This window comes from Lepidochelys olivacea (assembly GCF_965140295.1).
Source record: "Lepidochelys olivacea isolate rLepOli2 genome assembly, chromosome: 7".
NCBI lineage: Eukaryota > Metazoa > Chordata > Testudines > Cheloniidae > Lepidochelys > Lepidochelys olivacea.
This window is the reverse complement of record NC_140417.1, coordinates 124,722,378-124,746,257: the sequence shown is the minus strand read 5'-3', so window position 1 is coordinate 124,746,257 and position 23,880 is coordinate 124,722,378. Positions and strand designations below refer to the sequence as shown.

Below are 23,880 nucleotides of genomic sequence, written 5' to 3'. Positions count from 1 at the left end.
ACAGCTGTACTGGACGGGTGTGTCTGCTTTTCCTGACTTTTATGTGCCTCGCTGCGCAGTCGTCGGGTTAAATACACCGTTGGGTTTGCAGAGGTACTTTGCTTCTTTATCATCTATAAAGACGACCTGAAAGCTGGGGGCTTTTCCACCTTAGAAATCCCTGGAACGTCAGGTCCCCCTTCTCCCTGTAGGTCATTCAGACCCATGGAGAGGGGGCTCCCTCCAGGCCGGGCTACGTGAAGGGATTTGCACTGGGGTAACAAACGGACGTAAAACTGATGGCGTGAGTTCCACCAGTGCCAGCCCCGACTGAAACCTGCGTTTTGAACCAGATTGACCCTCACTTGTGTCAATGGAGTGTAAGTCAGGCCTGGTCTGACATTTAAACACTAGATAAACACAGACACATCGCTTAGGGGGTGCGAGCGCTGTTGTGAAGCTGTCCCAACCCCTGGTGCAGAGGCAATGAGGTCGACGGAAGAATTCTTTTGTAGAGCAGACATGGCCTCACTAATTTCCTCTGCTTCCAAGAAATAGCCACTCACCTCCTATTTATCCCTTTAAACTTTCCATCTCTTTAACAAGATCCATGCTCCAAGTCTTGGCCAACGGTAGCCACAAGAACCCTGTTAGACACTCCCCGCCCTTGAACAGTCTCAGAGTTCTCACTCCCTGTTCCACCCTGTGTCTCGCTGAGCCCTCTCCAAACCAGGGTGCTTGGGACAGGGTCCCTTTGACCATTCAGCACCACACGGAGCTATGGAGCTGCCAAAATAATGCTGCTGGGCTCTTACAAACTAGAAAAATGCCCTCGCCAGCAGCCAGTGAGAAAACCTTCCGGGCAGCGGGCAGCTTTCCTCTTCAGGAAAGAGGTTTTTGCCTTTGTGGCAGTGAAGAAAGCCTTCCCTGGGTGATCTGACCCAGCGCTGTCCTCCTGAGTCTGCCACCAGCACATCTCCCCAGAGCATCAAGGCAAGATTAGCAAGACTCCGGCCGAGTTCCCTGCTGCTGTTCTGAGCCCCTGGGGGGCGGCAGCAGGGAAGCTGTCAAGAATTACACTGTGGCTGCTGGGGGACAGCTGGAGCGTTGTCGGGGAGCAGAACCCATAACCCTGAGGCCAGGGAGGTGGCGCGAGGGAGACCTCGTCTTCCCCCCTGTCAGGAGGCTCTGCATAGGGCAGATGAGAGAGCAGGGAGCCTGTGGACTTCATTAGACCCCCACCAGCTGGATACGGACGCCCCAGAACAGGTACGAGGATGGCACCTGTCAGTAGCAATCCCAGCATGTTCCTCCTTCCCTGGCAGCTGGGGGGGTTGGGCTTGATCACCAAGGCATTACCCTGGAACTCCCTCTCCTCCCCCTTTGTCTGGTGTATTGGTCTCTGGCTAGCAGGTCTCAGGCCTGCCTGAGTGTGTTAGTGGACTGCACCGTTCAGGACTGGCTGGAAAGGCAGAGAGCCCCTTTGACGGCACTCCTGTCCCTGTTATTTCATTAGTTGTTCCCGTACTTATTTGGTTTCCAGGTCCTGTGGCCCACCCACTTCCTGGATCCCAATAGGACCTCCTCCCAGGGCTGGGCTGGAAACACCAGCCTGCTCGCAAGCCCAGGTGGGGTCCAGGTGGGCACCCTCCAGGCACATGGAGACTGGAGATCCCAGCATACCGTGCTGCACCTTGAGACGAGCAGTTCTTATTTGCAGCAGGGTGGAGTGTTGCATGCTGGGACATGTAGTCTCCAGGAGCCACCTCAAGGACAGCTGCCTTCCTATCGGGGTGAAGCTTCAGCCCCTCGCTGTGAGCTCTCGGTGATTGGATTTGATGGAGCTGTGTCTCTGAGCTCCCCGGTACGCTCCTGCCTACTGCACCGTGATGGGACAGTGTTGGAAGCCCTGAGACTCAGAGCGTTTGGATGAAGCTGCGTGTCGGGGCACAGGGCAGGCTGCAGAATGGGAGGGGACGGACTTCTTAAACAACCCAGCCCTTCCATCTCTAGCAGCGATGTTTGCTCCAGGAGCCCCGGCCCGGGCTCAGCAACACCAAGCGGAATCTGGGGCGCAGAGTTCCGATTCCACTTCCAGGAGCCATGATTACTCGGTGGGGGGGTGTCACGGAGTCCCCGGGCGATGCTCTGGAACTGCTCCCCATGAAGCCAGGCAGGGTCCTGGGGAAGCCAGAGGGTCCTGCACCCCAACTCCGCAGTCAGACGTGACTCTCAGCTAGCCAGTAAAACAGAGGTTTATTAGACGACAGGAACATGGTCTAAAACAGAGCTTGTAGGTGCAGAGAACAGGACCCGTCAGCTGGGTCCATTTTGGGGGGCAGTGAGCCAGACAACCCTGTCTGCACTTCACTCCATGTTCCCAGCCAGCCCCAAACTGAAACTCTCTCCCACCCCTCCTCCTCTGGGCTTTGTCCCTTTCCGGAATGACCCCTGGGGTGTCGCTCCCACGCACAGGATGCTCGGGGGCCACGACTGTGGCTTAGGGACAGAGCGTTAGCCCCATGTATTACTCGGCCGCGGGCATTCGCTCGAAGCTCAGTGCGTGACAATCCCTGAACATCCCTCTCCCCAGGGCCTGGAGAGGACCCACGAACAGCTCCTGCCTGGTGGGTTTCCCCGCTGAGCTAACACCTTTGGGGTGCTGCTGCTCAGACAGCGTCACTTCATTCACAGCACGGGATTGGGATTAATTACTGGTGTTACAGTAGCACCCAGAAGCCTCTCGTGTGCAGACCCTGGCTGCTCCCCAGACACGAAGGCCACTGTCGGAGCAGGTGCATAGAACTTGCGGGATATTCGCGGCAGCTACCAAGCTACCACAGGCTACCCGGACCAGCCGGATACAGAGAAACCAAGCAGTGCCCCTCATGCCGTCCTGGTCCGCACAGCCTTCAGAGCTCCCCTGGGGACGGCCAGCATGGGAGCCCGCGGGACTGCTATTCTTTGCAAGTGCCACTGTAATACCCTGCACGTGCACGGAAGATAACGTGGTCCCTGCCTGGAAGAGTTTACGGTCTCCTGCCACGTCCTCCGATGGGCGTAAGGACCGAATGCAGGAGAAAGGGGCGTGTCACTGGATAGTGGGTCCCTGGGAGCAGACCAGGCTGAGCTCCTGCACTGAGCGCTTCTCCTCAGGCCACGGCTCCCTCAGGTGTGTCCAGCACGGCGGGGCCCTGATCCAGACACGATCCTTTCTGTGCTTCTGCAGACGCAGGCAGCAGCAGCCGGGAACTGCGCTGTTGTTGCAAGGAGAGGGAATGCCACGAGGTGGCCAAATGCTTTTATTTTAGCATCCACCGCTCTGTAGTGAAACTGGGGACCGTACAGTGAAACTGTAGTGAAACTGGGGAACCGTCGCTGTGGGTCTCGGCGCCTAGGGGCTTCAGTGGACCGGGGCTTTCCGAAGAGGAGAGCCATCAGTAAGGATGACGGAGTGATTGGGGCGTGGGGGTCTCTCTCTCCTGCACACACAGAGCTGGGGGTTTAGGAGGCGATGAAGATGCAGGAGTGGAGCAGGTTGGAGACCCGGGCGCTGGCGTGTGGCTCTGTGCGTTGCTTGGCCTCCAGTAACCAGTGTTAAGGGGGTGCTTGGCCAACGGGGTGGGATGGACGCTTGTGGCTGCAGCTGTGTATGATTGGAGCGTGGATAGTTGACCGGGAAATACAGTGGGGAAAATCTTGCCACGAAGATGTTAGTGGTGATATCGTCCAGCAGTGAGAAGTCACTGGAATTTTTTGGGTACAGAGACCTTGGCGGCTTGGCACCATGGCAAATAAACCCGTCAAATTTCCAAAACCCCTGTTTTGGTCCATGAATTTTGGGCTCCGTGCTCCTTTGCTGACCAGCCGCAACCTCAGCGCAGCCCTGGGACAAGGAGACGTCTCGGTTTGGAGCAGCTCCGTCTTTGCGTCGCCCTCTGGTGCCGTTCTCCTTCGGCGTTTGTGGTCAGAGGCGACTGCGGTGCTTGTTAGCGGCTGATCTCACACGGGGGGAGCATGATGGGCCCTGGTCACTCCAGCAGCTCTGACACCCCCCTGCTGCTCCCCGAGGCTTTCACAACCCCGCTGTTTGTTGTTGGGGCAGTGAGGAGGGTTCTTGGGAGCGGCCCCGATAGAGATTGTGGCCCTGGTGGTTCCAGGGGCAGGATGATCCTATGCGGATGGAGGTCGCCCGTCCGTGGGCTGAGCCCATCCCGGTCTGCCTGGCTGCTCCCAGTTCCCATCTGTGCCGCTGGCCCTGTGCCCAGGGGAGGGGGGCTGAGTCACCGGCTTGCGGCATGCAGAGGGAGCCAAGGATGGGAGTGATGGGGTTGGGGAGAATTCCCTCCCCACATCACGCGCCTCCTTGGCTCCAGCTGCTCCGAGGGGAGCCGGCGTGCCAAGCCTGGCGCTGGGCTGGGGGATCGGGTCCCACTGGGGCTGCGGGAATGGCACCGGGCAGAGACTGCTCTGGCATTGACCCCGCGATCCAGGCAAGGCGGCCCAGTGGGGCTGGAATCTCAGACTCCCCACGCTGGCCGGGGCTGGATCCCGCTGGGGCTCGGCCCTGACGGGATGAATTACCTGGGTCTGTCGGACCCGCCGCCCCGGCAGCTGGGCCCTACGCCCCCTGGGGGGCCTCCCCCCTTGGCCTGGGAGAGAGCGTCCCCTCCTGCTGGGCACCTTTCCTGTCCGCTCCGGTGGGGGCAGCTAGGAGAAGCCAGTACCTGCAAACGGGGCCCTGCCTGCGCCTCCCAGCCCAGTGCCAGATCGGTGCCCCCCAGCCTCGCCACAGCAGGGCTGGGGTCAAGAGAAGGTGCTGGGGGCTGAGGCCCAATTGGTGACCTGCTGCCAAGGGCCCTGCTCTCGGAGACAGGGTCTCCCTCGGGGATGGTGTCTTGGAGCGGCTCCTCTCCGAGCAGGGTCAGGCTGGGCCCTAGCTCCGGCTGGCAGGAGTGCAGTGCTGGTGGGGGCAGGGCTGGGTGTATTCTGGGGGGAGGTAGGTATGGGGCTGCCAGCTCTGTGCCGTTTTGATGCCTGCCTGGCCGGCCCCAGGACCAAGCCTTGGGGGTGCTGCGCGAGGCCAGGTTGGCCCTGGCTGAGTGGGCACGAGGCCGGGTTGTTGGTGGAGCTGGCCTGTGGGGTTGCTGACCCGGCCGGGTGGCAGAGGGTGCTGGTATCAGAGTGGGAATGGCCAGAGGGCCCAGCCCAACCCCCCAGCGCCCGTGGCTGGAGGGGGCAGAGGGATCTCTGTGAACGTGAGCCCCTGGGGTCGAATTGGGCCCTGAGAGCTCTCGGGGGGTGTTGGCTGGGCCAGTCCATGTGGGCAAAGCTGTGGCAGCCCCTCAGCCAGGTATCGGGTACCAAGGGAAACTGAGCAAAGAGCAAGGACAGGATTTTCATCAGTCGGGGCCAGGGGGTGGTTAAGCGGTTACTGACCCGGTGTCTGGAACCCGCGAGCTCCTGAACCAGACCAACAAACCCTGCATGGACCCCCCAGCCCCTTTGTCCGTCCCAGAACTGCCCTGCCCACCAGAGGAGCCAGCATGGCCCAGGACAGGCAAAGACCCCTCTGAGATAGCGGCGACCCACTGATGCCTACGAATGCCCTGAGCCTCTCTGGGGCGGTGCCAGGTGTTTATAATGGAGCTGGGAGTCTCGGGGCTGGTTTTCCAGGGCTCGTCAGTGCACCCAGCCAGGCCGCAGACCCGCCGGCTCTGGGGCAGGATCCGCCGCGCCTCCCCTCCCAGCTGGTCTGTCTCCCGCCTGCTGCCAGAGAGGGACTGGAGGGGCAGGCGTGCCCCACGCTGCCCTGCATTGCTGACATTCCTGTCGGAGCAGCCAGGGGACGGGGTGGGATCCTGGCCCTTGTGCCTCCCCCCCCTGGCCCCTCGGCATTGAATGCACCTCTGGGTGGGGGTGGGGGGCGCTGGTTCTTTGGGACCGGCCAGAGCCTGAGCTTGAGTTGGGCTCTCGGTGACCCTGGTGTGGTGTGGGGAGCCGGGCCTGGCCTGGCCTCTGCGGTTGCTGTGATGCAGGGTCTTTGAGGGGACTGGACAGGGAACTAAAATCCCAACCACTGCCCCCTGCTATCCCCCCCACCCCCCAACTCTGCTGGCGCCCCTCAGTCCCGACCCACAGCCCCCTGCTATTCCCCCCCCCCAGCTATGCCGGCACCCCTCAGTCCCGACCCGCAGCCCCCTGCTATCCCCCCCCCAAACACAGCTGGGTCTGTGAGCTCCCAGGCTCCGAGGCCAGCTGAGGAGACCCCGGGGCCATGGGACAGTGTCCTTGGCCCCCGGCACAGAGTGGGCTCCTTCAGGTCCCTCGGCCCCTCCCAGCCGCACCGCCTGCAGCGGGGGTGGGGGGGCTGTGCCTAGCCTGATGGGCCCGATCCTGCCGGGGCCCAGCTGCAATGCGTGCTGCTCGCTCCGTCACGGGCCGAGCGCTGCGGGCTGCGCATCCCACTGACCTGCTCCCCCCACGCCTCTGTCTCTCCCGCCAGGCTGTTCCTCTAAGTCATTCAAGCTGTACTCGCCAAAGGAGCCCCCAAACGGCAACGCCTTCCCCCCTTTCCACCCGGGCACCATGCTGGATCGAGATGTGGGGTGAGTGGCGGCTGCGCGGGGCACGGAGCGGCGGGGGCCGGTCCCCCTGCATGCGTGGGCCGCCCCGAAGCGGCAGGGCGGGTGTGGTGTGGCCGGGGCTGGGAAGGTTAGAGACATGTGGGCTGAGGTGCCAGGCGGCAGCCAGGGGCGTTAATAGCCCCGAGAAAGGTGGAAGAACGGTATGGAAGACCCAGTGATCCTGGGGGTGTCCTTGACTCCCCTGGGCTCTGGGGGGAGCTGAGGGGGCTCAGCCTCAGGGTGGCGCTGGGGTGGGTTACTCCCCACAGTGCAATGGGGTAGCCACAGGCACCCATGCACCAGCCCCCTCCTGCCTGGCTCCCAGATCCTGGTGTAAAGCAGCTGTGGCCAGGGCAGGTCCGACCCCCCTTTGCCCCCAAACGAGGTCACACACTGTGTTTGGGGTTCATCCTCGGGGTCCATTTGTTTCCCCCCCGACCGGGCACGGGTATTCCTCGCCGTGCTCTGACCAGACGGCTCCCGTGGCACCTGATCACTAGAGGGAACCTCCGTGCCTCCCGCCTGCTCTCTGCTCCAGGCTGGGCTCAGGGGGGCTGGGCTCCCCAGGTCGTGTGTGGGGAGAATCTGACCCAGTTCTGGGGGCAGAGAGACCTGCCAGCCTGGGATGGGGGCAGAGAGCCCCGGGCAGCCTGTCACTTGGGGGGCAGGGAGGGGGTGACAACACAGGCTAGGTCTGAGGCTCCATGGGGATGTGCCCTAACCGCCCGTCGGCGCCTGTCTCCGCAGACCTACCCCCATGTACCCACCGACGTACCTGGAGCCCGGGATAGGGTAAGAGCTTGCGCTCCGGCGGGGGGCGGGGGGTCACTGCTCGCGCTCTGGGGGGGCTCACGCCTGGGTGTGGGAGGCAGCAGGAGCCCTGGTGGTGCCGCCCAACCGGGTGCCAAGAGGAGGAGAGGCTGCTTTGGAGCCCCACGCCAACCCCTGGGCTAAACGAGCCATGGGGCACCACTCCCCTGCTCGGGGTGAGCAGCCTAGGGTCCTGGGTCCACAGCTCACGCCACCCTGGGGCAGGTCCTGCCCTCCCTGCATGGGAGCACTCAGCGCGGGGGCAGGCGGGGGCTGGGGCGGGGAGTGTGGGGGCAGGCTCGGGGGGGAGTGCGGGGGCGGGGAGCGTGGGGGCTGGGGCGGGGAGCGTGGGGGCTGGGGCGGGGAGCGCGGGGGCGGGCTGGGGCGGGGGCGGGCTGGGCATGGCCGGGCCCCACTGAGAGGCCCCGCTGTGCTTGCTTGGCAGGAGGCACACGCCGTACGGGAACCAGACCGACTACAGGATATTCGAGCTGAACAAGCGGCTGCAGAACTGGACAGAGGTGTGCGGGCGGGGCGGGGGAGTGGGGGACCTTGGGGGCGGGCGGGGGGGTGAGCACCCATGGGTGCTCGTGGGTAGCCTCAGGGTGGAGCATCGCATGCTGGGCCCAATGGCCACACAGCCTGTGTCCACACTGGCGGAGCCCCTGGACCCCTCAGACCTTGTGGGTCTCCAGGGGCCCGAGGGCGTTACCGCTCCCTGTCTCAGCCCAGCCAGGATGGAGGGTCCCAGGTCCCCCGGCGGGGTGGTTTCTCTCCCCTCGCCGTGACGCCACGCCCATCTCCCGCCCCCAGGAATGTGACAATCTCTGGTGGGACGCCTTCACCACGGAGTTCTTTGAGGACGATGCCATGCTAACGATCACCTTCTGCCTGGAGGATGGACCAAAGAGATACAGTGAGTGGCCGGGGGCCCGGCTCCAGGCATGGCCGGGGGCCCGCCCCGATGAAGCTGGGAAAGGGCTGATAGCCGGTCAGTGCGATGCCACGTGCTGTGCGGGCCAGACAGGGGGCCCCAGCTGCCGCGCTGGGTCTGTGCCATGGTTCCGGGCTTGGCCCACAGTTACTCCAGGGCAGAGCTGAGCTGCATGTCAGATCCCGATACCACGGTGATGGGCACCTTCGCAGTCCTGTGGACAGGGGGCGAGGACCCTGCCTGTATGGCCTCAGGGACAGGGAAACAAAGGCAAAGCGGAGCCAGTGGCGGGGAACCCAGGGTGGCTTCCTGCCAGCAGGCGCTCGGCCTCTCACAGCGGCCCTGGGGACGTCTCGTCCTGCAGGCTGCCCGCCCTGCACTTCTCACCTCTGCCCCACGGCTGCCGTGTGAGCTGGGTTCCTCTGTGCCTGGCTCCCGGCCCATCGCACTGGAGGATGGGGTGGCAGGGCGGTAGCTGGGGGTGCCTGGCCTGAACCACAGCCCTGCAGCGAGCTGAGCCGGGGCTCCAGGGAAGCCAGGCGTTGACTCTCTTTCTCCCTCTCTCCCCTCCCTGCTGCAGCCATCGGCCGGACTCTGATTCCCCGTTACTTCCGCAGCATCTTTGAGGGGGGTGCCACGGAGCTGTACTACGTACTCAAGCATCCCAAGGAGTCCTTCCACAACAACTTCGTCTCTCTGGACTGCGACCAGTGCACCATGGTGACCCAGCACGGCAAGCCCATGTTCACGCAGGTAGGGGCGGGCGCCGGGCCTGGCTCCCTCGGGACTCTGCAGGGCTGGAGAGCTCTGGGCTCTGCTCTGGGCTCTGCCGCGGTGCCGGCCCTCAGGAGATGGTTAGCTGCCGGGTACTGCCCAGTGCAAGAGGGTATCTGGGGTTCCTGGCCAGCCTGGGCACCCCCTGCATGGCTGTGCCTGCCCCTGAAGCCCGAGATGCTGGCAGGTCAGAGCGTGTTCGGGCGAAGGGGAGATGGGCGCTGGTGCAAGGGGGCCAGCAGCTGCCAGCTGCGTAGGCTCAGGGCACTGGAGTCTGTCTGGGCCACACGGCTGGCAGCGCGGGAAGCCTGTCTCCTGGCACCGTGGACGAAGAGGCAGGCGGGTGAGGCCGAAGGCGCGGCCATGCATTGCACGCTGGGTGGGAGGCCAGGTGCAGTTTATCCTGCGGGGAGGGGTGGAGGAGGCTCGGCTGGGTCTCGGGGCGTTTGGGGTTGACGTCTCGTCCCCGCCCCAGGTGTGTGTGGAGGGGCGGCTCTACCTGGAGTTCATGTTCGACGACATGATGCGGATAAAGACGTGGCACTTCAGCATCCGGCAGCATCGAGAGCTCATTCCCCGCAGCATCCTCGCCATGCACGTGAGTCCCTGGCTCGGCGCCGATGGCCCCGCGGCTGAGCCCCAAGGCCCCAGCAGGGCTGCAGCCTGGCCCGGGGCAGGAGTCCCTCGGGACAGGACGTGCATGTCTCTCCTACTAGTTCAAACTCTCACATCCACCCCCGGGGCCGGAGCGGTGTGTGCTGCGACGCTGTTTGCTCAGCTGTCTCTTCACCATGCGATTGTCCGGGGGGCTGCAGACCTACAGGGGATGAGCCTCGGCTCCCCTGGGCGCACAGGTGGGGCAGGCCAGAAATCCGGCGGGGTGGGGGCTGGAGCTGTCCAGGTGCCGTTCCCAGCCCGAGCGCAGCTGAGGTGTCCCTGTCCCCCTGCGCTCCTAGGCACAGGACCCCCAGATGCTGGACCAGTTATCCAAGAACATCACCCGCTGCGGGCTCTCCAACTCCACCCTCAACTACCTCCGGGTACGTGTGTGCGGATCGCGGCGGGGGGCGTGGCTCTGTCACCGGGGGCCCCAGACTCTTCCTGCCCGAGGGCTCTGGGGTTATCGCCCTGGGGGGCGGCTCTAGGACTCCAGCCTGGGGAGCCCAGCCCTAGAGATGTAGCTGGAGCTCCTGGCACCGTGGTGGGCAGAGACCTGAGGGCAGGGAGAGGGGGACCTGAAGGGGTGGGGGAGTATTCAGGCAAACATGGCAATGCATATTCAAGAGCTGTGCACGTTGTAGGACATTGTCATGCCCACCAGGACCCCCCAGTGTTTGGTGGCCTGTTATTGCCCCGGGGAGTCCCACCCGCCTGGGGGACAGTCCAGAGCCCAGCCTGCTACCGTGGCACAGCTCCTCTGGAGCCTGGTGCCCACAGGGACCAGGGCAGCCCAGGGGACCTAGGCAGGCAGCCCAGCCCCTGTGGTGGGGGCCGGTGGAGAGGATACGTGGGGCTGGTGCAGATGGGCCTGGGAGAGGCTGGGGCGGGGAGGGGAGGGGCGCTGGGTGTCCTGATGGCTGCGTGCGGCTGTGCCCGGGGTCCCGGGGGGGGCGCTGGCTCGGACGCGGCGGTGGCTGAATCTCTCCTCCCCCCAGCTCTGCGTGATCCTGGAGCCGATGCAGGAGCTGATGTCCCGGCACAAGACCTACAGCCTCAGTCCCCGCGACTGCCTCAAGACCTGCCTGTTCCAGAAGTGGCAGCGGATGGTGGCGCCGCCAGGTGAGACCCCGGGGCCCGTAGCACCTGGCGGTGGGGGGCTGGTGGGGAGACCTGCCCTGGGAGGGGACGGGGGGCTGGTTATGTCTCTGACCACCCAGGACGGGGCTCTCGGCCGCCCCCCCCGGCTGTGAGTGCGTGGTCTGAGGGTGCGTGGCAGGGAGCAGCGTGGGCTGCAGGGGACTGGGTGTCAGGACTCCTGGGTTCCGTTCCCAGCGTGACCGTGGGCACGTCCCTTCCCCTCGGTCTCCCTGCCTGGGCAGTGGGGCTGAAAACCGGGCAAGTGCGGTGGAGAGAAGGGGAGCGGGGGCTGGGCAGGGTCCCTCGGGGTGAGGATGGGGAGCCAGCTCCAGCCCAGCCTGGTTAACAGCCGCCCCCCCCCCCCCGCCCCCTCTCAGCCGAGCCGGCACGGCAGCAGCCCAGCAAGCGCCGGAAAAGGAAGATGTCGGGGGGCAGCACCATGAGCTCCAGCGGCGGCAACGCGAACAACAGCAGCAGCAAGAAGAAGAGTCCGGCCAGCACCTTCGCCCTGTCCAGTCAGGTACCTGTAAGCATCCCGTTTCCATTTCTCTTCCCCGTCCTGCCGAGCCGCCCCCGGAGCCCTCGCCCAGGCCGGGCCCATAGAGCCCTGTCTCCAGGGGGCTGAATGTGCAGGAACCCTCCATGTCCCGGCCCCCGACAGCCAGTTCCCCTGCATCAGGCCTGAGCTGGGGGGACGCACTGGGGCAGAGCCGGCAGGCCACTGCCCGGGGCCACGTGGGATCCCAGGCTGGGCCCGGGCCAGTCCTGCCGGAGCGCAACAACTCCAGTTTGCATAGAATCATAGAATACCAGGGTTGGAAGGGACCTCTGGAGGCCATCTAGTCCAACCCCCTGCTCAAAGCAGGACCAATCCCCAACTAAATCATCCGAGCCAGGGCTTTCTCAAGCTTGACCTTAAAAACCTCAAAGGAAGGAGATTCCACCACCTCCCTAGGTAACCCATTCCAGTGCTTCACCACCCTCCTAGTGAAAAAGTTTTTCCTAATGTCCAACCTAAACCTCCCCCACTGCAACTTGAGACCATTACTCCTTGTCCTGTCATCAGCTACCACTGAGAATAGTCTAGATCCATCCTCTTTGGATCCACCTTTCAGGTAGTTAAAAGCAGCTATCAAATCCCCCCTCATTCTTCTCTTCCGTAGACTAAACAATCCCAGTTTTCTCAGCCTCTCCTCATAAGTCATGTGTTCCAGTCCCCTAATCATTTTTATTGCCCTTCGCTGGACTCTCTCCAATTTATCCACATCCTTCTTGTAGTGTGGGGCCCAAAACTGGACACAATACTCCAGATGAGGCTTCACCAGTGTTGAATAGAGGGGAACGATCACGTCCCTCGATCTGCTCGCTATGCCCCTACTTATACAGCCCAAAATGCCATTGGCCTTCTTGGCAACAAGGACACACTGTTGACTCATATCCAGCTTCTCGTCCACTGTCACCCCTAGGTCCTTCTCTGCAGAACTGCTGCCGAGCCATTCGGTCCCTAGTCTGTAGCGGTGCATGGGATTCTTCTGTCCTAAGTGCAGGACTCTGCACTTGTCCTTGTTGAACCTCATCAGATTTCTTTTGGCCCAATCCTCTAATTTGTCTAGGTCCCTCTGTATCCTATCCCTGCCCTCCAGCGTATCTACCTCTCCTCCCAGTTTAGTGTCATCTGCAAACTTGCTGAGGGTGCAATCCACCCCATCCTCCAGATCATTAATGAAGATATTGAACAAAACCGGCCTCAGGACCGACCCTTGGGGCACTCCGCTAGATACCGGCTGCCAACTAGACATGGAGCCATTGATCAGTACCCATTGAGCCCGACAATCTAGCCAACTTTCTACCCACCTTGTAGTGCATCCATCCAGCCCATACTTCTTTAACTTGCTGGCAAGAATACTGTGGGAGACCATGTCAAAAGCTTTGCTAAAGTTGAGGAATAACACGTCCACTGCTTTCCCCTCATCCACAGAACCAGTTATATCATCATAGAAGGCAATTAGATTAGTCAGGCATGACTTTCCCTTGGTGAATCCATGCTGACTGTTCGTGATCATTTTCCTCTCATCTAAGTGCTTCAGAATTGATTCCTTGAGGACCTGGTCCATGATTTTTCCGGGGACTGAGGTGAGGCTGACTGGCCTGTAGTCATGATCCGATCGCCATGAGTTTTCAAAGATAATGGCCAACGGCTCTGCAATCACATCCGCCAATTCCTTTAGCACTCTTGGATGCAGCGCATCCAGCCCCATGGACTTGTGCACGTCCAGCTTTTGTAAATAGTCCCGAACCACTTCTTCCTTCACAGAGGGCTGGCCACCTCCTCCCCATGCTGTGCTGCCCAGTGCAGCCGTCTAGGAGCTGACCTTGTTTGTGAAGACAGAGGCAAAAAAACCATTGAGTACGTTAGCTTTTTCCACATCCTCTGTCACTAGGTTGCCTCCCACACTTTTCTTGGCTTTCTTCTTATTGCTAACATACCTGAAGAAACACTTCTTGTTACTCTTAACATCCCTCGCTAGCTGCAACTCCAGGTGTGATTTAGCCTTCCTGATGCCATTCCTACATGCCCAAGCAATATTTATATACTCATCCCTGGTCATTTGTCCAATCTTGCACTTCTTGTAAGCCTCTTTTTTGTGTTTAAGATCAGCAAGGATTTCACCGTTAAGCCAAGCTGGTCGCCTGCCATATTTACTATTCCTTCTACACATCGGGATGGTTTGTCCCTGTAACCTCAATAAGGATTCTTTAAAATACAGCCAGCTCTCCTGGACTCCTTTCCCCCTCATGTTATTCTCCCAGGGGATCTTGCCCATCAGTTCCCTCAGGGAGTCAAAGTCTGCTTTTCTGAAGTCCAGGGTCCGTATTCTGCTGCTTTCCTTTCTTCCTTGTGTCAGGATCCTGAACTCGACCATCTCATGGTCACTGCCTCCCAGGTTCCCATCCACTTTTGCTTCCCCCACTAATTCTTCCCGGTTTGTGAGCAGCAGGTCAAGAAGAGCTCTGCCCCTAGTTGGTTCCTCCAGCACTTGCACCAGGAAATTGTCCCCTACAGTTTCCAAAAACTTCCTGGATTGTCTGTGCACCGCTCTATTGCTCTCCCAGCAGATATCAGGATGATTGAAGTCACCCATGAGAACTAGGGCGTGCGATCTAGTAGCTTCTGCGACTTGCCGGAAGAAAGCCTCGTCCACCTCATCCCCCTGGTCCGGTGGTCTATAGCAGACTCCCGCCACGACATCACCCTTGTTGCTCAGGCTTCTAAACTTAATCCAGAGACTCTCAGGTTTTTCTGCATGTGGATCCCAGCCCCACCTCTGGGGCCCGCAGCTGAGCAGTGACCCGGGTTGGGGGAGGTTGTGTACGGCCCAGCAGGTAACGCGCCGGGATCCTGCCGGAAATAGGTTGGCAGCGTCGGGCGTGGGGCCGTGGGAGAGGGGCCGTGGGGGCCCAGGGAAGCGGTGGCTGGAAAGGAGGTGGCACTCGGGGCTAGAGCCCCGTCCCGTTGAGAGGAGTGGGGGCCGGGGCTGCCTCTGCCTTGATTATGTTTCGGGACCGTCTCCCCTTTCAGGATGTGATGGTGGTGGGCGAGCCCACGCTGATGGGGGGCGAGTTCGGCGACGAGGACGAGCGGCTCATCACCCGGCTGGAGAACACGCAGTTCGACGCCGCCAACGGGATCGACGACGAGGACAGCTTCAACAACTCGCCCGCCCTGGGCGCCAACAGCCCCTGGAACAGCAAGCCGCCCTCCAGCCAGGAGAGCAAGTCGGAGAACCCCACGTCGCAGGCCTCCCAGTAACGGCCCGCCCGGCCCACGCCGGCCAGGCCCATCCACCCGGACGTTTGCAAAGGAAAGGGACTGGGGAGCGGATCGGCGCTGCCTGGTACCAGGGCGTGGAGACCCCAGCCCTGCCAGCCGCCCTGCCCCCGCTCTCTGCACTCCTGCTTTCCCATGGGGCCCCCTCTCTACTCCACCCCCCGGGAGAGCCTGAATTCCCTCTCCCATGTTCCCAGTCCTGCCCTTGCCAAGTGGGAGAGCCCGGCCCTGGTGGGAGGGGGGTCTGCTTCTGTGGCTCCCGCCCGTTACTACCTGACACCCTCCTTTGATGGGGAAACCAGCAGCCGGCAAGCGCCCGAGGACCACGGGTTGGGCCTCCCCAAGCTGCGGTACACTGAGGCCGGGCGTCTGCAGGGCCCTGCCGCGATGGGGAGCGAAGTGAGTGCGTCGCTCCAGCCCCACAACCACGAAGCGGCTGCTTCTCCCGTCCCCCTCCGAGCTGGCCCCTTGCAACTGCAAGCATGCCGTAGGCGGTGTGGGTTGATGGGGCTTTGGGGCAGGTAGCCATTCGGGAGGCTCGTCCCTGTCTGGCGGCTGGGGAAGTGGCAGCCAGGCACGGCCGCATTTCCCTGCTCGCCTGGCTGGGAGAGGTTTTGCCCTCGGGAGTGAGAGCGCGGCGGGCCGAGGCGGAGCGTTGTGTATATAGAAACCCGCGACGGAGAGAATCCCCTGAAACCTGGGGCTGGAATGGGAGGAGGGGCCCAAGGCTCAGAGGCCGCAGTGGGAAAGCGCCCCAAGTCCACGCCTGGCTTCTGTGCCGTGCCTCTCGCTCTGCGCGCGTCGGCCTGGGCCCCGGTGCAGCCCCGGGCTCCAGCCCCCACCTGTTTTTTTTTAAAATAATATTAAAATTGTAAGTTTAAAAAAAATGGAACCCCCCCCTTCCCCTGGTCCCCCCTCCTTCTGCCCCCCAAACCTGTCCTGATTTTTGTACAGGCTTCTAGATCTCTTGGGAGTCTTGTTTTATATACAGTTCAGAGAGCTTCAAACCAAGGAGAGACTTTGCAGACTTCCTTTCTAATCCCTCCAGGGGTGGGGGGAAGCCCCCCCACCCCTCCCTCAATGTAAATCTTGTGTGCTGTTGTCCCCACTCCCCCCTCCTCGGGTTTGTGTACCTCGTGCTTGTACATTTCCGCGCTGTAGACGGTGTATGATCCTGTTCTTTCAATGTGTTCTCACTAGAGCAGCTGCCTCCTTTGATGTTAGGGGAAACCAGAAGAATAATAATGATTTTTAAAAGGAAAATCCTTCCCCGGCTTCTTCCGAGCAGGCAGGCGGGTGGAAGGGGGCGCCGTCACCAGTTCACACCTGGGGTGTCTGCAGGGGGTGGGACAGGCGGTACCATGTGGTTGGCCAGCACCCTGCTGAGGGAGGGGTGATGGCTGCCCACGACCCCGCGGTGGGGCAGGTGAATTGCTGGGTGCCCAGCCGGGATGGGGCCAGGGCAGAGCAGCTCCAACAGGGCTGGTTGAGCCTGGTGTGGGCAGCGGGGGGGCCTGTAGGAAATGGGCAGGAATGTGGGGCTGGGTGTTCTCTGCTCCCACCCCTTGCTGCACAGAGCGTGGTAGAGCAGGTGCCCTGTGGGCAGGGCGGGGGAGCGCGGGGGCAGCAGGTCTCTAACAGCCCAAGGTGCCCCCGTGCCAGCCAGTGGCTGCAGGCTGGGGTCAGGCCCCTGCTCCGACGGAGACGGTGAATTTCCCTGCTGAACCTGCAGTGTTTGGTTCCCAGTGACCACCAGGGGGTGCCTCTGCCCCACACCAGTGCCCCCCAACCCCGTTCTCGGGTCACCCTGTGGGTCCCTCGGGTGGCCCCCTCTGGGGATGGGGGCTCAGCGTAGGTTCCATCCCCTGCCCCCTCGGGCCACTTCCTGCCTTCCGGTGGCCAAACCCACTCTGGGGGGCCTAGGACTGGCGGCTGGGGACAGAAGGGCCCCGGCTCCCAGTGCTGGCTGCCTGCTCTGCGCGTCCCCAGCCCGACTCCTTCCCTGTCCCGAGCTGGGGGCTCCTGCTGCGAGGGCCCTGGGCAGATCTGAGCCCGGTGGGGAGCCCCATCAGTTCTGCTTGCAAGGCCCAGGGGAAAGCGCCGTCCCCCGCATTGGAGAAGTGTCCTGCAGGGGGCAGCACCGTCCCTCCGCCATCCTGGGCCCCGGGCAGCTGGCCCAGACAAGCGCTCTGGCTGGGGGAGTCATTGGAAAGCCTGGCCCCCCCCCCTGCGGGGCACCTGGCTTAGACTCCAGGCAGCCCTGGTGTCCTTCCAGCGCGTCCCCTGCCCTGGCTCTGCCGACCGAGTTGCACGGCTCGCGCCTCTCCCTGGGGCCGGGCAGCTTCGTGTTGCTCGTGTAGGAGGCTGTGTGTGGAGCGGGAGGCCTGGATGCTCTTGGGGGGGCACCTTCTCCCCCTCCCACCCTGGGCACGGCTCTCCAGGCTTCTCGGCTAAGATGGAGCATGGGGACCAGCCTGTCCAAGGAGCCTGGGGACTCTGTATGGGGGGGGGGGTCCTTTTGTGACTGGAGGGACCATTGTCACCTCCCCATTACTGTGGCTTGGCATGAAATGGTGACGCGTGCCCCCTGCCCTGCCCCACCTCATCCCCGGCGCACTCTAATGCCGCCTCTTTTGGGGGGGAGGGTTGGCCTCGTTTGTGCCAATCTGGGGTCATGTACGGTACCAATAAAAATGACTTTTTGGTTTGACGCTGTCCTGGGCTGTTCTTTCCAAAAGCCGCTCAGGGCCGGAGGCAGGTGACCCCCGCCGACCCAGCGCCTTGTCCTGTTTGTGCCCCTGCTGGCACATCCCCACTTACCGGGGTTACCCTGCCCCCAGCACTGCTGAGCAGTAGCCGGACGTCCCGGCCTCGGCTGCTGCAGGTTCTTTGACTTCAGCTCTGTTTGCACCTTGACTCCAGCTCAGGGCCTGGCCCCACGCGCTGGATTAGGAAGCAGGGTTTTCCTCTCCGGTTCCTGTTCACCCAGCCAGGGAGCACCCCGAAATGCATTGCCTGGTGCCGTCTACTGCCATCCATCCCCTCCACATGGCCCCATCGCCCTGGACCGCTCTCCTGCTGTGCTTAGCCCCCCGAAGCAGTGACTGAGGGGCTGCAGCCAGGCCCCGCTGCTCTGCACCAGCTCGACCCCATTTCCCTCAGGGGGACCATCTGCTGGGATTCCCCCAGCTCTGGGGGCTGGAGGGACCGCAGCCTGGAGAAGGGCTGGGCCGCCCGCGTTCACCGGAGACTCGCCGAGCTGCGGGAGGGACATCGCTCCAGCTTGTGCCTCAAGAGCGGCTTGGCCTCGCATTCTGCCCAAGCCTCCCCCTGCAGCCACAGCCCGGGCAGGCACAGTGCTGGGGGACCGGTGGCCATAAGGGGTGGGACCCTCAGCCCCAGGGAGGCCGGTGTCTCAGCCCGGGCTGCTGGGGAAGCTCACTCGGGCCAGACCGGGATGCTGTGGCTGCAGCTAGCCCCGCAGCTCCCCCAGCGGCCCCAGTGAAAGCCCAGCTGGGCCGCTGTAAGCCTCGCCTGCCCGGGCGTGCTAGTCGGGGAATCACAGCCCAGCGCCCCTTGAGCGACACAGCTCTGCTGCAGCTTCCCGGTCTGGCCCGAGTGAGATACCGGCCTCCCGGTGGCTGAGGTTCCTGGTCTGGCCCCAGCCGAACCTCCCTGGGGCTGAGGTTCCCGTCCCCTTATGGCCACCGGTCAGGCTGCCAGCTGGTCCGGGTCTGGCCCCAGCTGCTTGAGCCCTAAGTAGCAGGCAGGGTCCTCGCCAGAACCAGCCGGCAGCGGCAGGCATGACAAATAGCCCCTTGAGAACCCAAATCCCAGGGGCCGAGGGTCTGGCTCTGCGCCGGCCCCAGAGCCATTGGCCCAGCTGCTGTGGCGGGTCCGGGGGTCAGGGCTCGTGGGCTGCAGGGTGTTGTCGTTGTGCTGAGCCAGCCCTTTGCCATCGCTGGGCAGCTCCGGCCCTTCCTGCAGCTGCAGAACTTGGGGGGGGGGGTGAACCCCAGAGACTGGGAACTCTCCCCCTCTGAGCTGCAATCCTCCAGCCAACCCCCAGGGAACGCCAGTGGGCACGTGCCCGTGGCTACTTCACTTGCCTTTCCTGGCCGGCTTCATCGTTACGGGCAGCAGCTTTCTGAGGTTTGTGTCTCTATGTAAGACCAGCGATTGCAGACGATCCTTGCTCCTGGTGTGCCCCGCAGCCCAGGCCCTGCTGCGGTGCAGGGGTGACGCTCGCTGCCCTCCACCGTCTGTAGGCTCACGGGGTGCCTTGGGCCGGGAGGGCACCCCACCTCCGGGCAGAGGGGATGGCTCAGCCGTCCCACCCTGGGCAGCTAACAGAGCGGGTTTTTGGCTTGGGGCCTGCGCGGCTCGACCGTGGGCGCGTGGCCTGTCTCAGCCAGGTGCCAGGATGCGCGGGCACAACCAAGGCGCTACACGTTGTGGAGTTCAGCTGGGGCCAGACCCGGACCAGCTGGCAGCCTGACCTTCGGGGGCACGGCTGTAGGAGAGCCCTGCGACCGCCCCAGAGCCGATGCTGGTGAAGGCTGGGCCATATCTACGGGTAGGGGCCTTCCTGGCCTGCCCGTGCAGGAAGCCTTAGTGGAAGTGGAAAGGGAGGGAGAGCTAATGGGGAGCCAGCACCATGGGGGGTGGCACCAGGAGAACTGCTGCAAGCTGGGGCGGGCACAGGGGTTGGCATGTCAGGCTGGGCATGGGGATGTGCCAGGCACATGGGGTGGGGCACGTGGAGTCGAATGCACCCAGCTGCCGGCAGGAGCAGAGGTAGCAGCAGCCAGGCAGGCGTACTAGTGCAGACGGGCCTGAGCGGGAGTGGGCACCTGGGGACGGGGCCCCCCTGAGGGGGACGGGGCCCCTCCGCTCTGGGGGCGCCACACCCGCCTCGAAGAAGCAAACGGCCAGGGGCCTGCCCAGCTTGGTTCCCAACTGATCAGGGGGCTGCCCCTCCCCTCGGTTTCCCGCTTCCACCCGTCCTGTGCTGAGAATGGCAATTGCGGTGCGTGCCGGCAAACGCGGCCGCCCAGGAGCCAGCACGGCAGGCAGGCTGCTCCGCCGAGGGGCTTGGGCCTGCTACTGGCCCATGCGGCTGCTGGCTCACGTGCCTGGTTGCCATGGGCGTGGGCCAGGTGGGCAGCCGGGGCCCAAGCCCCTCTGCAGAGCCGCTGGCCTGGGTGAGCTGCGAGGGTTAGCAGTGGCAGCAGCCGAGCACATCCACTTCTTCGAGTGCTTGCTTACGTCCACTCCGTGTTAGGTGTGTGCTCGCCGCAGGCACCGGGTTCCCCCCAGCGGTGTCCATAGGGGGCTGGCTCTGGCCCCTCTGGAGTGACGCGTGTATGCGCCGGTGTAAGGAGCACCGCCGGCTCCCCCCTCCCTCGGTTCCTTCTTACCCCCAGCGTTGGTGCTGGAATGCTCCCCTGGCCTCGGCAAGCTTCCTCCTCTCGACTGCTCGTTGCAAACGTCGCTGTTAATAGTTGTTAGTTTTCGAGTTCCCTTAGCGTGCTTTCGCGTTAGTTTGCAGGCCCGGAGGGACGTAGCCTAGGGACAGGGCATGCCCCGATCCCCAGGCTTCAAACCTTGCGACTGTTGCAAGAAGCCCACGCCAGCTGGCGACCCCCACAGGAGCTGTTTGAAATGCTCGGGGGAAACCCACGTTAGCGACAAGTTGCATCAGTGAAAGTTTCAAACCGCGGACCAGAAAGGAGCAGGACACTGGTCTCCGAGTGCTCCTTATGGAGTCGGCCCTCGCACCGCCCTGGGGCCGACCAGGTCAGACTCCCCCCGCCCAGCACTGTGTCCTCGGGGCGGAGCATGCCACCAGCACCGGCCTCGGACCGGCATCGACCCCCACCCCCGGGACTGGCGGAAAGCAAAGAAAGGCCAGGAGGGGACGTTCTCCTACGTCCCTCAAAGGGAAGGAGAGGGCCAGAGGAGAGCAAGGACCCGCGAGGGGCAGCTCTTCCCCTCTGGACGGAGGTGATGCCCCAGCTCCTGTTGAGTGGGTGAGCCCTCTCCATGCCCCGCCCACCACCCTGGGAAACGCCGGATGCCTGACGGTGCCATCCACACTGGAGGCCTTTCAGGCCGCAAAGGCCATCCTGTTCCTACTGGTACCGCCCACCCCGGCCACGGAGGTGCCCTGCTCGAGGGATAAACCTGCCTCAGGACCCTTCCAACTCTCCCCTGAGTGCAGCACCGCTCCTCACCTCAGGGTGTGTCCTGCCAGCGCTCGCCCGTGCAGAGCTACCAGACCCTGGACAGGCCAGAGTTCCCGGTGTCGCTCCCCAGACTCCAGGCAATGGCCCTCGGGCGCGAGGCAGCGATCAGCAGTGGGTGGGCGCAGACCTGCGGAAGCTGGGGCACCTGTCCCCACAGCCTTGGTGCAGGGAGCACCCGAGCCAGCCGAGTCACTCAGCCCCGCCGCTGGTCGCCGGAGCGTTGTTACGGGTCGCTGCGGGCGCGGTATCAATCCCCAAGACGGCTGTCTACTTGCTCCTGCTCGATGGAGTAACGCTGCCCATTACGCGGCAGGCATAGATTATGGGGTTACCGTCGCCGATCTGCCGAATGCCGCTGTCGGTCACCGGGACTGCAGCATCGAGAGTCATCACCCTTGCTCGGATCCTCAGTGGAGGTCCGGGGTCGGCACCGACGGGACCGGGGTGGGCAGATGGCCTCAGCACTAGCCAGGTCCCGCAGACATGTATCCCCCTCCTCAGGCTCCGCCAGTGAGGAACAGAGCCTGCCCACGGGCCCGGGCCACCCATTGGGGGCCCCAGCGTTCCCCGCAGGACCACCGGCAGTAGCATGGTGTCAGGGCCAGTGGCTGGCCCCATGGCACTCTGGAACCCCTAGGGGTTTCCCCAGCCATTGCAGGGACTCGGGAGCATCCGCCAAGAGGTCGGCGATGGTCTCCTGCCCGCCCTGACTCAGATATGGGCATAGAGCGGGCTCCTCAGGGACCCCCAGCCTCAGCTGAGGCTACCATGGTGGAGGCTGCAGAGGCGACAAACCCGTTGATATCCACCTCGTCATCATCTTCACCTGGTGAGGTGATAACGGGGTCCTCTCCTCCGGTCCTCCAGGATGCTGCCAAGGCTCACAGAGGGTCGCCTCAAACCGGGGGCTGGAGGCCAAGGAGTTGGTGGAGCCCCTGGACTCCCTCTTTGATGTTTTAAGCTCGGCTGCCCAGCCAGGGTGGCATTGCCGGTACATGAAGGGGTGGCAAAGATCAGAAAAACCCTGTGGCAGGCGCCTTCATCGCTGCCCCCCAACTCGAAGCGGGCAGAGTGTAAATACCATGTCATAGAATCATAGACTATCAGGGTTGGAAGGGACCTCAGGAGGTCATCTAGTCCAGCCCCCTGCTCAAAGCAGGACCGATCCCCAATTAAATCATCCCAGCCAGGGCTTTGTCAAGCCTGACCTTAAAAACTTATAAGGAAGGAGATTCCACCACCTCCCTAGGTAACCCATTCCAGTGCTTCACCACCCTCCTAGTGAAAAGTTTTTCCTAATATCCAACCTAGACCTCCCTGTGATGATGTGACTCAGCAGGGGGGGGGGGGGGGTGACCTGGGAATGTGCCCTGGGGATGGGAGACCTGAGAGCCTGTCACCTGAGCCAGGAGGGGGAGGTGACACCTCTGCCAGGAATGTGAACAGAGGCTGCAGCAGGGAACCTGCTGGGTGGGTTTAGTTTCAGTTTGGGGCTGGGTGGAGGAACACAGGGAACCTCAGGGCTGGGGTCTAAGCTCCCTGCTCCCCCAGAAGGACTTGACTGAGGGGTCCTGGGTGTACCCACAAGTTCTGTTTTGGACTGTGTTCCTGTTGTCCAATAAACCTTCTGTTTTACTGGCTGGCTGAGAGTCTCAGTGAATCCCAGGAAGAGGGGTGCAGGGCCTGGACTCCCCCACACTCTGTGATAACTGGTGGCAGAGGTGGGATGTACTGCACCCCGTGAATGGCGCTTCCTGCAGTAAGTGACTGGAGAACAGTAAAACGAAGGGGGATTGACGGGGACCAGGCGTGCTGAAGAGTCTTCCAGGGGGCGGTTAACCCCTGGGAGTGTGTGACCAGAGAGAAGGACTTTTGTAGTAACAGGGTCTTCCGGGGGATTGCAGCGAGTGGTCCCAGGGGCGGAGGAGTCTGCAGCTCGACCCTGGCAAAGAGGTGGTGACCTAAAGAAGGACTGGCACACTAAGGGCTTTTCCTGGAAACCGTGGGAAGCTGCCCGGCCTGCGAGTGGCCAGCAGGGAGATGTACGCTAAACGCCTTAAGAGCGACCTGGTGGAGCTGTGCAGGCAGAGGGGGCTGCGCATCGGGAGGTCCACCAAGGAACAGCTGATTGCCCAGTTGGAGGAGAGGGATCGCTTGGATGACCCGATCCCTGTCCCTGAGGGAAGCCGCCCGGCGGACGCAGCGTGGGCCCTGGGGCCTGACTGGGCTGGGAGGGGTCAGACTGCTGCCAAGGACATCCTGAGACCCTTCCTACCTATGCCTGGGGGAGGGGTTGGGGGAAGCCCAGCAAATACCGAGGGCACCCTGACCCCGGCAGCCAGCAGGGGATCCTCCCGGCGGAGCTCCCCATCCCTGGAGCGGATGCGGCTGGAATGGGAGAGGGAGATGAAAATGAGGGAGCTGGAGGATCATGAGAAACAACGTCAACATGAGCAGGAGGAGAAGGAGAAACAACGTCAACATGAGGAGAAGGAGAGGGAACGTCAGGAGAAGGAGAAACAAAGACAGCACGAACTGGAGCTGGCCAGGCTGAGGAGCAGTGGGGCCCCGGCTGTGGTGAGTGAGGGAGTGCTCACCACCCTGAGAGAGTGCTGTCTCCGAAGCCTCAGCAGGGGCACCCTCTCAGGGGCCTTTCTCCTGTCGTGGGCGGAGGATATGATGTACGCATTCCCACCGATTCTGCTGATCTGCAGGGTCCTATGGAAAATCAAAAGGGACAAGACGCGAGTCATTATGATCACTCCAGCGCGGCCCCGCCAGCACTGGTTCAGCACACTCATGGACCTGGCCACTGCCCCATGGCCACTGCCCAGCCGCCTGGACCTGCTCTCGCAGGACAACGTTGGTACCTGCACCCAAACC

The 23,880-nt window shown here is 62.8% G+C and overlaps 1 protein-coding gene across 3 annotated transcripts in view; it reads left to right on the top strand.

The window, feature by feature from the left end:
- LDB1 (LIM domain binding 1) overlaps positions 1-17,459 on the top strand; it is a 46,536-nt gene extending 29,077 nt beyond the window's left edge. For 2 of the 3 annotated variants that reach the window (XM_084634393.1, XM_084634395.1), the window contains exons 2-11: positions 6,485-6,587; positions 7,353-7,397; positions 7,861-7,936; positions 8,229-8,331; positions 8,930-9,102; positions 9,599-9,721; positions 10,080-10,163; positions 10,779-10,902; positions 11,298-11,446; positions 14,501-17,459. In XM_084634393.1, coding sequence (XP_084490519.1) covers positions 6,485-6,587; positions 7,353-7,397; positions 7,861-7,936; positions 8,229-8,331; positions 8,930-9,102; positions 9,599-9,721; positions 10,080-10,163; positions 10,779-10,902; positions 11,298-11,446; positions 14,501-14,731 — 1,211 coding nt within the window. In that variant the 3' untranslated portion in view covers positions 14,732-17,459. The remainder of the gene's footprint in view (positions 1-6,484; positions 6,588-7,352; positions 7,398-7,860; positions 7,937-8,228; positions 8,332-8,929; positions 9,103-9,598; positions 9,722-10,079; positions 10,164-10,778; positions 10,903-11,297; positions 11,447-14,500) is intronic. The other variant, XM_084634394.1, reaches the window with a different exon arrangement.
- Positions 17,460-23,880: the final 6,421 nt, after the last annotated feature.